This window comes from Salminus brasiliensis, chromosome 12 (assembly GCF_030463535.1).
Source record: "Salminus brasiliensis chromosome 12, fSalBra1.hap2, whole genome shotgun sequence".
In the NCBI taxonomy this organism is placed as follows: Eukaryota; Metazoa; Chordata; class Actinopteri; order Characiformes; family Bryconidae; genus Salminus; species Salminus brasiliensis.
In genome coordinates, this window is record NC_132889.1 from 25,922,875 (window position 1) to 25,941,277 (window position 18,403).

The 18,403-nt window shown below is 42.2% G+C and overlaps 1 protein-coding gene across 6 annotated transcripts in view; it reads left to right on the forward strand.

The window, feature by feature from the left end:
* Positions 1-18,403, forward strand: part of baiap2a (BAR/IMD domain containing adaptor protein 2a) — a 110,836-nt gene that overhangs the window by 18,396 nt on the left and 74,037 nt on the right. For all 6 annotated transcript variants that reach the window (XM_072694313.1, XM_072694315.1, XM_072694318.1 and 3 more), the window contains exon 2: positions 7,894-7,969. In XM_072694313.1, the coding sequence (XP_072550414.1) occupies positions 7,894-7,969 (76 nt within the window). The remainder of the gene's footprint in view (positions 1-7,893; positions 7,970-18,403) is intronic.

Consider the following 18,403-nt stretch of genomic DNA (forward strand, 5'->3'; position numbering starts at 1 on the left):
GACCCTAAAATACAACCCAGTGGGACTTAACATAATATGCTAAACAGTTTGCAAATATTTTACCCTAGTTTCTGCATTGACTAATAACAGAAGTCTAGTTTAAGCCTAGGGTTCAAAAGGTCAACCTGTGGTCATGACTATAGTTTGCCAACATAAGATGTTGACATCGTTTATTTACAGAACGAGAAGCACCTGCAGTCTTAATGTTCCATAGCTTTCATATGACCACAGCAGTTCTGATGGGACGGTTATGGCTCCCTAGTTCATTTCAATACAATCATTATTTTTATTTTTTTTTATGTTAATGGACCTCTGTAAAAACACTGACATCAGTCAAAGGGAGATGAAACGGCAAGTCGATTTAATTGAGTAATAATATATAGGGTGTTCGATTATAGAAACAAGTAGAGTATATAAACACTAGTGTTTATCTATGACTTCAACATTCCTCCCTCGTCCCTCTCTGTCTCGGCCACGTTCTTGCTATGTCACTGAAGTAGAAGTGGCGTGTATGCCCCCCTTACAGCGAGTCAGGAATAACCCGGCTCAGTCAAAGTGCCTGCCGGCCTCAGATTCCAATTAGCTCCTGCAATTAGGCTGGCAGATGTAGCACAAGAGGACTGGGATGGGTGATTAAATTTAGTAACACTGATGAAAAACCATGGAAAAGAAACCACCTGCCAGTCCACCCGACACCACCCCAAACCCCAACCAATGACATGCAGCATGTTTTGCTTCATAATCTTGTAGTGTCTTGTAATGTGGAGCAGAATCTTGTGTTAGTCATTATGTCAAGTTGATGAGAAACTCTTCTGGGCGAGTTAATGATGTTCTTTGTTCGGGAACAGTTGAAGAGCAAGGTGTGTGTGTGTGTGTGTGTGTGTGTGTGTGTGTGTGTGTGTGTGTGTGTGTGTGTGTGTGTGTGTGTGTGTGTGTGTGTACATCTTGTTCAGCAGGGACTGGAGTACAGCCCCCTCACTGTTCTAGCTGCAGTCCATCTAGGCTCTGTTTGTATGAGCATGCCACAGGAGCACTGTGGTAGAGTCTGCTCTCCGTTATGTAAACCTCCCACCATGTCTTTCTCTCTCTCTCTTTTTGCTCTCATATAAAGCTTGTTAAAACAACACGTAACCTAGAGCTTGTTTAGAGAGAGCAGTGCAATTAGCATGTTTAGAGAAGAATCGGAAAGAGAAGAAAAGAAGGGTAAGAAGACCTGCATGTCAGTGGAACCCCCTGGAGATCTTCTCCAGAAGGATGTGAGAAAGCTACTTGTCTCTGTTTGGACTGGCTCTCTTCCACTCTCCATACTTGCCAACCCCCCCCCCCCCCCCCCCACCCCACACACACACACACACACACACACACACACACACACATACACTCATTTTGCAAGCTATCTAGTTGAGCTGATGATTTCGCATGTAATGGATCATAGAAAGCCAACATGAGCCCTCTGAGCTCCATTTAAAAAGAGCCCAGCTTGTGGTATTCAGATTATGGCTTAGCTCACTTCCAAAGAATTCATGTTGAGCCTTTGAAAATGCGTGACCAAAAGGCTGTTTTTTACTTTAGTTTCCTCATTAGTTTTAATTAAAAGCCTGCAGCTCGTGTGCAGCGGTCATGTATTCTGATCAGGACCGACGGTAAATCGTTTATTTTTCCCTTCCCAGAAACACCTGAGGTACGCTTTGTGGTTTTGCTCCAGCACTTTCTCCAAGAACCAAGAGGTCTGTCATTGGGGCCATTTAATATGCATACTGCCCATCATGCCTCCAACCACTTAGCACATTCCAATGGTTTATTTTCAGAAGGCACACTCTGATTCGCTGCATTAAAATAACTGTCTCTCGTGATCTAGCACTCGGGATCAGCAAGCTAGGAAATGGGGTCTGGCAAGGCTTGTAAAAATGGTTCTCAGCCAAAACCGTTAGGAGAATTCTTCTCCTCCTCGTCCAACCACTGAGGCTGAAGGTTGGGAGGTCAGAGCCGTTATGAATGTTATTCGTAAATATAATGTAGGGTACTTTATAGGGTACTTTATAGTATATAAATAATATATAATATTGTGTATGTATGTATGCATGTATGTGATCTATATATCAGGCTTCAGAATTGCTGCTACTGATGTTTTTATCTGCTGTCTGTTTTTACTAGACAACAGTAGGTCATACAGTGTCAGAAACCACTCTTATAATTATTGGGATGCACCAGTTATAGGAACTGTGGACTGATGCAAATGGCCAGTATTTGTCATGTGCTGATGCTGATGTACAATCCGCCGCTAGATACAGTGGTCATCTGAGTTACTGAGTAGCCTTTCTGCCATGCCATTCTACCATGCTACACTCCAAAATCAGTTGCTTCTGTAATGGTTGATGGGAATGTTACCTGAAGCTGCTGGCATTGGATTGCTTTATGCTTGGTAAGTCTTTGTAATAAATTGCTTAGAGAGTCTATATCATTTGTAAACTGCAGAAAGTGGGATTACATCTATCTGGATTAGCATTGCGGAGAAATACCACATTTGTCGTTTGTAAAGGTCCAAAATGTAGTAAAACGACTAAAATACAGTAGTCCAGAGTCGTCTAATCCAGGAGTGAGGACCTCTAGTCCCTTGGAGACTGAATTTCTGCACAGTTGTGTGGTTGTCCCCATTCACACACCTGATTTAACCTGATTGCTCCAGGCTGCTGCGGTCCTTGACCTGTAGCTCATGGCTTTATTGAAAATTGACAGGGCTAATAGGTAATTATACCTGCAGTCTCTTGTTAACTACATTTGCCTGGTGCCACAGGTCCAATGGCTGATTGACTGACTGAATTTGAGGTTACTGGTATATATTCTTTAAGTGAAGAAGTCCCCCTTGGTGTATCTGGTTTACCCAATGTTCTGTTCTGCGTCACCCACCCTCTCTTTCTTGAGCGCTCTCCTGGGCCGGCTGATTTGCTGAGCCACTCCAGGCTGTTGCACGCGCTCCATCTTCGTCCCCGTCAGGGCCAGACCCACTTTTCAAGCTGTGCGAAAACTTTAGCAGTCGCGGCAAGGTGACCTGGACCGTTGCTCCATTAAGGCGTGAGGAACGACCCCACTCTCTTTCCTCATTCGCAGCAAGAATGCTTCTCTGTCCAGTGGCGGCAGTGTTTGCGGTCATGCCCCTCATAATGAAATCCACATTGAAATATTTATCACAAACTAGCAGCACGGAGTAGTCTGTTGTCTATTAATACCTGACCTAAATCAACCAACTCAACTGGCCCGAATCTGTCTTCTGAGCCCAGCTTTGGAGATGGGTTTTGACCTGGTATTTTTCAGCCCATCGACATGTACTGATGATGCAGTGGTTTTTATTTTTGCTTTCAGGGCCTGCATTTAAGTGTTGGCTGCTGACCTGAGATCAGGTTTCTCACTTGCTCACTTTCAGCACAGTGTGTGTGAAGACCAGACACTGATTCTTAAATCGCACTCCTACGGATGGATATAAATGGAGGATGGAGGGATTCATAGAAACTGTAATAATAATTACGGAGACTTTAGAGTTGAAGTATACCACTAAAAGATGTTTCTTCAAGGCTTTTTGAAGTCCAAAGTCTTGGTTCTATATTTATATAAGGGTGTATTGATGATACATTATCTACTATTTAGTTCACAGAAACTTTGATCATGTTCCAGTATTCTTTCAATATCTCTTAATATCACAACATCTATAATTAAGTCAACACAGTATGAGAATTCAGACTGAGAATCATACACTTCTACTACAAATAAAGGTCACCAAGTGACTCCAAGTGACTGAGTGGCCTGCCACTATAGCTCAGGGGTCGGTAGTTTGAATCCTGAGCCATGCTGCCTGGCCATCAGTAGCCGGAGTCAGAGGGAGCACAATTGTCCATGGTCTCTCCAGGTGAGAATATGGCGCTATCTTCCCAAAAGCCATGTTTGCGTTTGTTAGCTGTGGAGCCGGGGGCCTGGTGCTTTTCTCAGAGTGGGTCTGGTGCCTGGCTTTTCTTGTATTGGAGAATACATTACCCTCTTTACCTTCCCAGTGTTGGGAAGTGCTAGGACCTACGAACAGGTGCGTTACCTGGCCGTATCAAATGGGGGTGAGTGTGAGGGAGTGTGAGGGAGTGTGAGGGAGTGTGAGGGAGTGTGAGGGAGTGTGAGGGAGTGTGAGGGAGTGTGAGGGAGTGTGAGGGAGTGTGGGAAGAAGCAGTTACAAAGTCTGGCAATAATGGCTCAGATTCTCTGGTACCTTCTGCCAGACGGCAACAGGGAAAAGAGGGATGTGTGAGGAATGGGAGAGGCCATCCACAATGCTGGTAGCTTTCTAGGTGAAACGTAGTGTAAATGTCCATGATTAGAGATCCTGATGTTGTTCCCAGATGTCCTCAGATGTCTGTCACAGGTGTTGCAGTTCCTTAACCAGGCAATGATGCTAGTCCTCAGGATGCTCTCTACAGTCCCTCACAAAATAAAGGATTGTATGAAATGATTTTGGCCAGGGTTGGCACTTGGAGGTTTTTTAGCTTCTTCTAAAATGGGTATTTGTGACTGATTCCGAGCGATGGAAGAAGTGTTATAGAGCCTATACCCAGATTCTTTCCATAAATGTGATTGTTGCTCCCTTGAGTACAGACTATCCCTTTCCTGCCAATCAGCCAGACCTCCAGCCCTCCCGCTCAGCGTGAAGATGTACACCACACTGCTAGAGCTCAGTGAGTCACCCAGCCTGCTTTTACAGAGGGCAGAGGAGGACAGGGGATGTGCCATGTGTGTTTACACTGCTGGTTTTGTTCGGGTGGTATAGAGAGGGAAGGAACATATGAGCTGAGAAGAGGTGGCATAAGAGGGGGCTCTTATTAGTGTTGCATAATGCATTGAAAGTTCATAAAATAGTCAACAACAGCTCGATCTGTCTCTCTAATACACACACGCATACAGTCACACAGTGCACAAATTAGGATGTCCAGTGAAAGCCTTTGTCTTTAACATTTTGGGTCATATAAACATTTGATCTCCATGTAATCAGCGCTGAGAGATAGAGATAACATAGTTAAACACAACACTGAACAACTGTTTTTATCATCTGTGTAATTAAAAAAAAAAAATCGGGGGGTGGGTCAGAATTGTGATACAAACGTATTGTGGATCTCGTCAGTGAGCAAGTGCCGTCCCACCAGTGGGTTTTGCCACGGCTGTTCCCTGGTTGGTACAGTTCCACTAGGTCATCTAACCTACCTACATAACACACATGCTAACCGGCATAGCACGGCACATGCTGTTTTTTGCTTGTTAACTGGACTGTGAGTATAGAAGTCTCTGACAATCCTGAAATGTAATGACAGGACCTCGAGGTAGCTCCTGCCACAGTAAATGACAAAGTACAGCATCTACCACCAGTCCTTGCTGTCCAAAAAAACCCAAACAACCTATGTGTATATAATATTGCTAGTATTTCTAGGGATGCACCCATCCCAGGATCGGATATCAGTCCTGATACTAACAAAATTACCTGGATCTGGTATCGGATAGTTAGTCTGATGGGGACCGACCCTCGACCTGTCATCAACTATCAGCTAGTAATCAAGTTTTTCTTATAAGAACTGAGAAGGGAGGAGCTGCTAGCTCTTCTTTAGTCTACCAGACTAAACGTCTTGAGCCCAGATGTCCAGCACAGTTATTGTGTTTATTTTGGTGACAAATAAATATAAATTGGGTTAATTTATGTGTGTTTTGTTAGTTTTACGAAGTTAGTAAAAGTAAAGATTGTCCTTCCTGATACCTTAAGTCTCTCCCAGATGGTGAGGTATATGGTTTATTAATTCAGCAGTGGTATCGGATCGGTATCGGGCATCGGCCGACACGCAAAGTTCATGAACAGAAAAACAGAACAGCAATTAACAGATGAGTTGAGCTGTGTGTTGTTGAGTCTGGAAATCACCTGACCGTGCAGGTAACTCTCCTCCCCAGGACCAGACTTGAGGACCCCTGCCTTCGATGCTGCTCATGGTATCGGTATCAAAGTCCGAATTCTGCTATCCTGACAGCCCTAGTTGTTAGTGGTCAAAGCACTGTGACAGTGTTTGAGGAATTGATCTAGTCTTCAGTGGTGCGTTTGACACAAAGAGAGCGAGCGAGCAAGAGACGGAGACAGAACGAAACCGAGAGAGAGGTGAATGTGTCAGTGGTGCTGTGCTGTCAGCTCTGGAAGTTGCTTAACCCTGCGGCCCTGGAGGACTGCTGCTGCTCTAATTGGAGGAAGCCCTGGAGGAGAAAGGGACAAGAGCTGGGAGAGTTATGGCAGGTGCCAGGAGAGTGTGTGTGTATATGTGTTTATGTGTGTGTATGTGTGTGTGTGTGTGTGTGTGTGTGTGTGTGTGTGTGTGTGTGTGTGTGTGTGTGTGTGTATGTATGTGTGTGTGTGTGTGTGTGTGTGTGTGTGTGTGTATGTGGCTTCTAGAAGCATTGTAACTTTTCTGGTTTTCCGAACACATAGACCACTGTATGTGTATGTACTGTACACATAATGGATGATATCCATGTTATTAATTTTCCCCCATGAAGAAGTGTTCGGCTGTTTATGTGGGTAACGTTGCAAAAATGTACAGTTTGCAACCAGGGATGCACAATAATATCCGGCTTGTCCGTATTGGCAGATGTTTAGATCTGACTGATATTTCAGGCAAGTGTATTTATTGTACTGCAGAAGAGCGAGATGTTTTAGATGAGCTTAAATATCGCTTTTATTCATCGTACTTCATTTATCCGCATACAGACTCTATTTAGTGAGTGGATTTAATCTCAGTATCTGCATCTATATAGAATGATTTATTATTATTGGCAAATATCCACCTGAAAAGCATTGTCGGCCCACAAACCACATATTGGAGCATCCCCTTTTCGATGCTCTCTTTATTCCTAGAATTAACCAAGCTTAAGCTTTAAGTAACATTTTCTTTTTCTTTTTTTATTCCTTCTATGTTGTGTTTTTTATATATATATATATATATATATATATATATGGGGCTACCATGTATTGGGCCTAATTCAAAAAGCTGTCCAGGCTAAATGAAATGCTAAGGAAGCGAAATAGGTGGATTGATCTACAGTATTATGCAGAAGTGGCACCTGAGCACATTATTTAAAACTGTTGATCTCGACAGTAATAGTTTTTGCTTGTGAAATCTCACCATATCTCCTCAGAACAGATGCAAGTAAACATGAATCCAGTTAAAAGTAACCAAAAAATCTAATTTTAAAGAAAGTAGTTATCATGTGAGCTAGTTTGGAGAGCAAAGTTTGGTTACAGATTCCTCCTGGGCATTTATTGATTTGTTCAATTCTATCACCAGCTCCTCTGACTTAACATTTTGTAAAGCACTGATTTTAAGGGAGAAAAAAGAAAAAAAATGTCTGAAATTTCTTTCCAAAAAGAAAAAATAAACATTAAATGTTATAATTTGAATTGTTATGAATTACAAAGTTATTGCAGTTGCTTCCAATTGACCCTTGGCACTTTCTCTACCCATTGTTAAGTTTATTAAAACAAACAAACAAACAAAAAAACCCTCTTACCTCTTAAACCCTGTCTGACTCCTAGCTCAAGACTCCTAGAGTCTCTCTACTCCACTCCTAGAATGAGCACCTCTTTCAGGAAAAATCTCACACATGCGCACACACACAATCTAGCGTGACGCGTACAGTGGCAGTGCACAGCGGGATAGCATTGTGTTTCCAAAGCTCTATAGTGGAATGTATGAGCTGGAAAGGATTTCATGTCTGGGGTACACATGTGCACACAATGATTCATGTATATGCTGATTAAGTCACACAGCTTTCACATGTGCTAATTGCCACTTCGCTGGGTTTGACCATGTCTCTATGTTTGCTTTGCAGACGATCATGGAGCAGTTCAACCCCTGCTTGCGGAACTTTGTTGCCATGGGGAAGAACTACGAGAAGGCCCTCTCCAGTAAGTATGCTGCTGTTCTTGTTCACACTGTCCTCCTTAAAGGTGCAAGTCCACCGCCTGTGTTTTCCCTGGACTCCGGAGAGTACGCAAGAACAAGCAAACGATCTAGACCGTATCTGCGTGGCTGACAGAGATATATATACATATCTACAGCACCTAGTGGAGAGCAGTAGCCAAGCGTTATTGCTGGCCATGGGGTCTGTTTGATGCCAGAAATTCTAAAAGTTGATTTCACGCATTCATTTTTCTAATTTCCAGTAATCAAGACATGAGGAAGGAGCTCCAGCTATGATTTATGTCTGTGGCTCTTGAACGAGCCTTGGGCACCCCCAAAGATTTGAGATTTTTGCTCCAACCGATCAAAACTGCTGGGGACCCTGATGACTGGTTTGATAACCACTGATTTATGGCAGAGCTCTTTCCATTCCAAATGGTATTTTTGGTATTTGAGAATCCATAGGAGTTGCATTTCTGATTATCAATCTGAGTAAACCAACTAACCATGTGAAGGGGGGGGGGGGGGGGGTGCATGCTTGCATGCAATGAACTTTGGCTTGGCGTATAAATCTTTAGGTAATAGAAGCATTTATGGCTTTACGTTTAGGGGCAAATGTTTCAGGAATAGTGAAGCATAGTATCTATACTGACACGCAAATATGAGTAAAACCATCCCCTTTAACCATTACGGTGGTGCCTAAAGAATACCTGAACAGTGAATCCCCATGGCCATGAGATGCTACTTTAATTATTTGATATATTGGATCTTAGCAAGGCAGTTTGGGGAGCTAACTTTAGCTAAATTATCTGTTGATGGTGTGTGATGTGAAAGGATGCCACAGTCTCTAGATCTTGAATAGAGCATCTTTTGAATATCTTGCACTTTGTTGTACACATCACAGTGTAGAATGGAGTCCAGAGGTTTTATGTGGGGGCGAGTTCCAGGCCTGGTAGCCAGCTCCAAACCTGAGATCTGAGAAGGTGCCTTGCGAAAGCTGGCTAGTTATTTAAAGCAGAATTACAGCTGCAAAATAAGTAAGTGCTTAATTTTAGCTAGAGCAAAAAACAAATGTGTCTGGACAGAATAAGGGGACATTGGGGGAATGAAGAGTGACTCCAGCCTTGCTCCATGTCTGCTAGATGATTAATTAATAAAAATAAATGAATAAATTCAATAAATGAATATAAATAGCTAACTAAACTAGATAAGTGTTTTGGTTAGCTAACAATGCTCTGGCCTATGAGAGAAGTTGGCTAATGTTACTCTTGTTGATCTATGTTGGCTGATGTACACAGGCTAATTACTTACTATAAATTAATAAATTCATCAGCTAACCGATACCCACTCATGGCTCCGGTTATGGCTGTCAGTTATAACTCTGTGGGCAGCAGCATTCAGCTCAACAGGCCACATGTACTTCGTTTGGGTTAAGGCTTTGTAAGGAACACAAAAAAACAACAGTATTTGGCATGAACAGCCAGATGAACATCAAAAAAAAAGCAGTACCCTCATACTCAGGTTTTTTAACACCTCAACTGAGCGACGGGTTTGAATTTGTATCCATGGTAAACGACCGTTCGCTACAGATAACAGCGCTGGAGTGTTCCTATAAGCCGCATCTCTCCCGCCTCTCACCTCCTGCTTGGGCTGATTCTTTTAAAGACGACCACGATGGTCACAACGCTGTTTATCATCTTGACACTCCCATGATCCCAAATGGCCTTATCAGCTCCAGCCCAGCCACTGGCGCCTTTTCGACTCGTGAGTTGTAGAATGACTGACACCAACAAATGGTTTGGAGGCTTTTCAAATTGGAGAGACTGAAGGCGAAGTGATATTTAGCCATTAGATGCAGGCACAATCATGGGGCTGTCAGGGCTTTGTGCAGAAGATAGGCTCTTCATCTGCAGCCGATCAGCCATTAACGTCTGCATTTCCAATTCTGTCACCTTTACTTCTCATCTTTGATTTAACGAGACCCGGCTCTCGAAAGTTGACATCTTGGAGAAGATGAATGGGCCTGTCTTAAAGTAAGAGTGCCTCTGGATTTATTTATTTATTTATTTATTTATTTATTTATTTGCAAGCTCATTCTACAACTCTAGTTTTGTAAATGTGAAATTAACCATAAGGCCTGAGGTCTGTCTTTTGAGGCCGTACGTTGGTGATGTGAAGGTGTAAACCAAGAGTTGGAAGTATTAAAGGACCTATGAATAAAAGAAACTTGACTTTACTGTTTACATGGTTACAACTCCTCCTATCACATACTGCCACTTCACACTCTGCTCACATACTTGATGAAAATGAACATAGTTTCATTTCCCTCTTCAGAGAAGTAATGATCATAGATGAGCAACAATGGCGCAGAATGCTAAATAGCCATGAGCCTAATGCAAGCTTAGTGTCTCTGTTTTTGTGCATCCTGTGCAGCTATAACTACATCTCCCTCATCCAACAGTGGGCAAAGTAAACAGTGTTATGTAAAAGCAGCTTTGGCACTAGGGATTACTGGATAATTGCACTAATATTAGCAAAACTAAGCTAGCTACATTTCCTAAAAAGGTGGGGGAGGGGGGATAAAATAAATAAACTTATGAACTTCTTAGTATTTATCTTAAGATTCTTCATAAGAATTACCCTTTAAGACCCAATACATAACATATTTTCTTAAGAAAGTTCATGAAGTCAATAAAATGTTAATTAATAAAGACAATTAATTTGTGAACGGTTGCCTAAAGTTTACAAAAGGGAAAAATAAATCTGCCTACAATTGTGTACAAATCTTCCTTCTCTTGTACTTCTCTGACTTCACTCTTCTGTCATTGGTCAAAACCTGAAGCATGACTTCCTTGTTGCTGTATGGTCTGATGTGAACTTGCTAGTTGGGCTTCTATGGCCCTTTTGAAGAAGACCACAGGTGATCCATCTTGAGTATCAGGGTTCTACCTGAATAAGACATAAAAATGCAAGTGTAAACACACCCAAGACACATTTTAAACCAGATACCATCAGATACAAATCTGATCACTCCAACTGCTTCATGAGGTGGTTTGAGACTCATTTGAGCCACGTGTTATAGCAGTGTAAATGCACCAGCTCCCACCAGAATACAGTAATAATGGCAGCACAACGAGTGGATTTGTGTGTTCCATCCCACGCAGCAATCTGATTACGGTCCGATTGACTGAAGAAACATTTGTCTACCAAGAGTAAATGCATGTGGCTGAAATCTTACTGTACAGTACAGCCACCTGAAGTGACCAGGTTTAAAGGCGTCTTTTATGTAATATGAATCAAAATTTCGCGATAATTGGACCAATAGAAATGTTCCAAAATCACTTTGAATAAATAATTTTTACATTGACTACCATTTAAAAGAGTGGGATTTTCAGTAGCCTCTACTAGTGCCTTACCAAATGCCCAGGCCTTAACTTTTAATCGGCTAAAACCAAGTCTCACATGGAAGGATAACTGGGGAACTCCCCTAAACCCCAAGCTTGCGATCTACTAATCTGAAGTCTGGGAAGTGAACAGACTGGCCTCAGGCCGCTGAAGCATTAGCAGCCCTGGACAGATTGGACATGAGAGAGACTTATCATGTGGATGTGGATGATTGGGTGCACTCCATATGGCTCAGTTGCAGCACCCTTGCTTACTAGTTTCTTGTTAGCAATGCATTATTAGACTGGGCACACTGGAACGGTAAGAGGCAGTTTTGGATTGACTTCGGAAAAGATTGTTTAGTTTACGTACCTAGAGCATGGAAAGAGCCGTTCCACCAACTGCTTAACGTCAGTTCTACTTTGGGGAGGTGTGGCTAATCTTCTTATAATCTTTAGCCCCTCCCCCCGCAGTAAGGAGTAATTTGGGGTTTTGGAGTGAGATGTACCTCAGGCTGAATTTGGAGAGATGGTCCAGTGAAATCGATTGGCCGCCATGGACTAGGATTTTAATTAGTGTCGCATGTTAGCACATGGCCCTCCCTGACTGCTGTCGCTCACCAGTAGGCACTTTTCAGAGGAGAGCGCCAGGGCTCCCAGGCATCTGCAGGCAAAGAACCCATCTGTCAAGGCATATTTCTGCATAACTTTTGCTCCACATTTTTTCCTGAACCACAAACATTAAGAATATGTTGTCAATTGTGTGCTAAATTACGCTAGAATGCATTTTACTGACCCCAATTACAGGTATTGTCAGTATTTGTAGAACAAGGGTCACATGCATGGTCGGGTTATTTAAAAAAATAAAATACAGTTGGGTGAGTTATAGAAGGTGGAAGAGTAAAGGGGTTGGGTAGATGTTAAGGGTGTCCAACAAAGTGGGTAGGATTATATAGTTGATCATGCATGTTCTAAGTGAGAGCAATAGATCTTGGGCCAGAGTTTTTCACCGGGGGGAAAAACTTAAAATTAGCATTCCATTCCAATTCTATAAAAATTCACCACAAAAACTGAAGACATTCTCAAATATTAATGAGAGAAGTAAGTCTGAACATCTTTAACTTATTGGTCCAACTTCTACTAGATTCTATAGTCAAGTTGGACCAATTAGAATATTTTTACACCAGGTTTTTTCAACTAAATCAATAATAAAGACTTTAAGACATTCTTAATTGTTTTCTTATGTCAATTGGTCTTTATTTATTTATTTATTTATTTATTTAACATAATTTTCATTGTTTATTTAAATCTGCTTAGAAGATGAACTGAATCAAACCAAGCATCCAAAGCCCTCAGTTAACAAGAACTAGAAATGATGATAGAGGAAACTGCCAACAGGAAACAAATCCTCCTTGGAAAATATGACAACAATGGCATGACGTTCGAAAACAAGAAGCAAGAAGAGCAGAGACGTCGTCCACATTCAGGCCGCCTAGAAGAGTTGCAGTTAAGATAGACGTTATTCTAGTAATGTAAACTATTTAAACTGTTATCCATTTTCAGGTTAATTCTAATCTTGTACAGTTTGAGTTTATCATGCCTTTGTTGGAGTAACTGTCTCTACTGTCCAGGAAAGGCTTTCTACTCGACATTGGAGCATTGCTGTTAGGATTTGATTGCGTTCAGCAACACGATGGATGATCACCACCCATCTCATCCCAAACATTTTGGATGGGGCAAAATCATTCCAGAATTTCACAATTCCACTGTTCCACAGCTCAATGCTGAGGGTGCTATATACCCCTCTCGCCCAGATGAGGTACTTTGAGGTACTATGTCGGTATTTCTCTACAGAGGATAGACAAGCCGTGTGTGTGTGTGTGTCAGCAATAGTTGCAAGTTGATGAATGCATTTGTTAGAAGCGAATGAGGCTATTGTGACATTTTAAAGGACACTTTAAGAACAGGGTTAAACATCCACATGTATTATTTAGTGCACTTCAGACGACGCAGTGTGGAGCCAACTGAACCAGATGAGAAAGATACTGTTGGCAAATAAAGCAAGTGTGTAAACAGCCCGAGTCTTTGTGCTAGATTTGGAAGATTACATACTACATTCACTGTCTGGTTAGCTTGTCTAGTAACTAACTAGATGTGTGTTGGTAAGATGATGGCGGTCTTCACTGCTGCTGACTGCAAGCTGGAGCTGTTATTAAAACTGAAAGCAGTTTTATGGTTCAAATAGAAGTAGAGCTGAGGCATGGTTGCTGCCCTCCTACCACTACACTGAAAATGAGGTTATAGATGCTGCAAGGATGGCAAGCTGATTGGATGTCTTATTGTTCCATTTTTATTTTTGCTGTAATTATCATTTAGTAGCATCTCATTAGGTCATTTTTCTTTCGTTTCTATCCTCACCAAATTGATTTTCCATCCTGTTACACAAAGTACCCTCTTACTTCAAGTAAATGCTTTACTTCCATATCACTCTACTGTTCTGCCGACACACTGTGCCTTTTCAAGCTCAGGAAAATGAATTAGTCTACATATTGTGTATTATGAAGATGTCTTCAGGGGTCTCAGTAGTAGATTTTTGCAATATCTTCCACCCTAAACGCCCGCACACACTCGCTCACACTCGCACACACATATAGAGGCAAAAACGGCAATCATGCCTGTCCTAGTTTAGATTCAGAGGCACAGCTGGTCGGTCTGATGAATTGTTCCCTCCATTCTCCTGCCTGTAGCAGAAGTTGAGTGCTGTGTTCCACGGGCAATCAACTCAATAGATGCAAATGAAAGTTCCTGTTGATTTGGACTGGGGGAGGATGAGCAGCGTGGGACGGGCTCTGCCTCCGCCTGTGCGTCCTCGGGAGGCCGAGAGGCTCTCTGTAGCGTGGGAGCCGCGTAGAAACCGCACTTGCTACACTCAGTCGGGCTTTGTGTGTGCGAGCAGTGGAACATGCACACAGCTGTCCAAGTGCCAGGACTAGTATCTCATTGAATCAAATTGAAAGCCATACGATGAGGTCACTTGGCAAGGTTTGGTGCCTAATGAACCAAACAGCACTGCTGTCCTACTCTCAGAGGGTGTAGGGTTATGCAGGGTTATCAGGTAATAATTACTCAAGGATGGATGATTGGGTGGGGATCTCTAGGCACCTCACAGTTCAATTATGAGGTATTGCAGTGGGGCTGTGGTGGAAAAACACAGTGTTTGCCATTCCTCTGCTACGTTCTTTATCAGCTCAGCCATATCTGCACCTGTGTGACTCTCATTCACTGCTCCTGTATGGAGCACATGAGTCACTAGCTGCAGCTCACCATTGATAAAATGTGCATTTATGGTGATGCAAGATTCTGTGATAAGGGATGTCCACGTATCCAGTGTTACAGCTCTCCTGCCCGAATTTGTAAGTGCTGCCATGATTTCAGATTTGTTGTTGTTGTTGTTGTTGTTGTTGTATGTCTGCTCTAAAACGTGAAGACTATACTTGAAGACTGGCGTAAATCCTCTATTGCAAAAAAGTTTCAATAGAGGTTTATTTAATTCGCTTTGCCCTTACTGAGTTGGCTGGAAGCTCCGACATCGCTTACTCGATGGTCCTTTGGTTGGCGGCAATGAAAAATGCCTGCTTGTTTTTGCTGCTAGCTAGAGACAAAGTACTCCCATACAGTAGCTTTTAATGCAGAGGGTGTTGGTCAGATTTCTCGCTCATCCATCTTGTCTCTATTCTGTGCGCATCACAGTCTGGATGCTGCACTTCTGCACTTCCACATTCTGCCTTTTGCATTCCATCAACGATATCAATTATTATTTAAAACATTGATTTGATTTTTGACATTTGGGACAATGGGGTTTTTTTTTTGTTTTGTTTTGTTTGTTATTTTTTACCCTAGGGTCATCAAACCTTCTCTAAAACAGATTTGAATGAATACAAGTTTAAAATGCGAGCTTACAAAAAAAAAGCTTGATTTCCAGGATTCTGTTTTGGTTCCTGAAAAGACGACCAAAAATCCAGAGCAGTCTAGGAAAATCATGGGTCAGATGACCTTTGTAAGGCTATATATATATATATATATATATATATATATATATATATATATATATATATATATATATATATATATATATATATATATATAAAAATAAAATCTTCAATATCTTCAATATGGGACACTGCTGTATCTCAAGGGGCAGGTTTAAAGACTGATCTTCATACCAAAGGAAAATCTGGTGTCAATCCAACAGCAGTACATTTTAAAATCGCTGACCTGTGTGGAGTGCCGAACACCTGATTTATCTTATTACAGTGGCACCTACATATTAGTCAGCATTCAAGTCAAGCGGAATGATCTAAGTGACTTTGACTAGGGCCAAATCATGATGGCTAGACCACTGGCTCAGATGATCTCCAAAAACGGTGGCCGGTTCACAGTATGCAGGGATTTTAATACCCAGTAAAGGTGCGCCAAGGAAGGTCAACCCTATGACAAGGACATGGGCGGCCAAAGCTACCTGAGGTGATTCGTGGAGGGCCCCATCTCGCAACTTGCAGGTCTAAGACTTGAGATCTTGTGGGGGGCCATGCCTCGATTGTTTAGAGCTGGTTTGGTGACACAAGGGCGGCCTACGCAATATTAGGCAGTCCTAACACAAAATTTAATCTCAGTAAAAGAAATGTTTTCTTCTTTACGCCTAAAAGAAAACTTTTGTAAGGGTCTGACGAGACAGGTTAATCGTTTTTCCACTGCTTGCTTTTCCTAAAACCTAAGCCTTTTTTCCCCTTCTGAAATTGTAGAACACACAAAAAACAAGCTCTGAGTCCAGGGGGATTTTGTGTAAAAGATAGGAGGGTTTTTTTTCTCCTCCCTCTCCTCTTGAGATGACATTTTGCTATTTAATGAGGCATGGAATAAGGAAATTGTGTGTGTGTGTGTGTGTGTGTGTGTGTGTGTGTGCGAGCGAGCGAGCGAGCGAGCGATATATATGTGGGTGGTCCGGGATTCAGAACAACAGCTGAACGGGGTCCAAGCCGGGCTCGTGTCCACAGGGAGGCTGGCCTGTGCAACCGAAAAACGTGCTTCCTTGAAAAGCCAAAGCACTTCCTGTTGTGCTCTCGTCTCATCCAACACATTGTCTGCCTGTGCTGTGGAGCTCTCAGCTGGTGAGCTAGCTCAACCGCAGCTCCAGCAGCACTGTGGAGGAACATTTCATGTGGCTCCCTCAGCGGGGCTTTACCTAAACCACTAGGGGCTGTGATAATGAAGTCGGAGAAGTGGCGTATCATTTCCTGCACTTGTTTCTAGCGCCTCGCTGATGGATCAATGGGCTGCTGTTGTGTTTTTGATGACGACGTCCTGTGGATTAATCAATAGCAATGAAAGTCTGAGCGATAATTAGACTGGATAATTAGTTTTGTTTTAGGCTGTCTCAAACGGATTTCTCTGACATGAGGGTTTCGTGGTTTCATGCTCATGTACTGGTCTTCAGAAAGGCCATTTAGGCCTAGTCAGTCTTCTCAGTTATTACAGCGATGCTGCCTGATGTGGTAGTGTAAGCATGAACATACCAGTGTGGTGGGGGGGGGGAGGGAGAGATATCTGTTTTATACAGTGGGAATACTAACTACCCATGTCTCTTATGGAGGTTGGTGTGGTGAAACAGATAACACCAGTACCGGTCAGTTAGCTACCACACCATGTAGGCTTTTTTTAATTAGCTGTTATCAGACCTTGTTGCTACCTGTGTGTTTGGTTGGGGCCTGCTTTGCTAGCTAGCTGCTTTATTTATTTTATTAGGTTGCAAATAGCCTGTTGTTGTGGATTTGAAATACTTACTTCAGCTCCAGTTTAATTGTTTGATGGGGTTATCTGCCTAGATTGTACAATCAGACAAACCGCTAGGATGCCATGTGCGTGTGAAAGGCTACATTGATTTAATATAGTGGTATATATTGCTTGCAGCATGGCCCTGCAAATATTGCAGCATATTTATAGTGCCTACAAACTGTACATGATCATCAGATCAGTTTTGAGTATTGTCGAGTACTGGTCTTTTTTTAATAACTCGCTTGCTCGCTCGCTCGCTCACATGTTTGGAAAGCATTCTGCGCAAGGGAACTCTGTCACTGATGCAAAAGACCAAAAGCTGCCTGACTACTAACACTAGTGTCGCCCAAGGTCATTTCTAGGTATAGCATGTTTAATTATGTGTGTTACACACTTAGTAGTAGAGCTCTCACACCCCACATAAATGCAAAAATGCTGCAAAAATGGTTAAATTAAACTTTAAAAAATTAAATATCATTTTTCTCCAAAATGAAAGGTTAATGCTTTAGGCGACCACCCAAAATATTACTGTCCAGAACAAAACCAGGATGTCCAGTGGAAACTTTTACAGAGGAATGTGAATACTTTCTTTTTTTTTATCTCATTTATGATGTTTTTATTTTTGGATCATACATCTCTTATCTGGACCATTTTGGTTGGCCTTAAAATCAGAGTTGGTTCCAGCCGTAGGTAGGGTGTGGTCCAGGACGACCTCCTCCTCCTTATTGCTCTGCATTATTAAAAAAAAAAAAAAAAAAAAAAAAAGCAATAAATGAGCGTGTACTTTGTTGATCTTGATCAGTTATCACTTCTGATGCTGAACCCCTTCTCGTTCTCAATGAGCCACTCAACATAACTGCGCCCTCCTGTGGGGGAAAGTCAGTGTGCATGTCTTTGAGTTTAAAGTAGCATTACTGAGATTTCTTGCTATGGTAGGGGAGTGCAATCTGAGCTTTGAGCCCCTCCTGAAGGACGAGCTTTACATAGGCATTTCTGGACAGACTGAGCGATATGGAGCGGTCACTAAGAGTGATGGAAGCATGTGGACTAATGGAGTAATATTACCAGATAGGCTTCAGGTTAGAGCGAACATTGTCCTGGCTGCTTCACTAGAGTTACATAGTGCAGTGTTGGTAATGGCCTGGTTTAGCCTGGATTAGCAACGATAGCGATGCTGTTGTCCTTATTCCAGGTCAGTGGAGCAGCACAATGATTTTGAAGTGG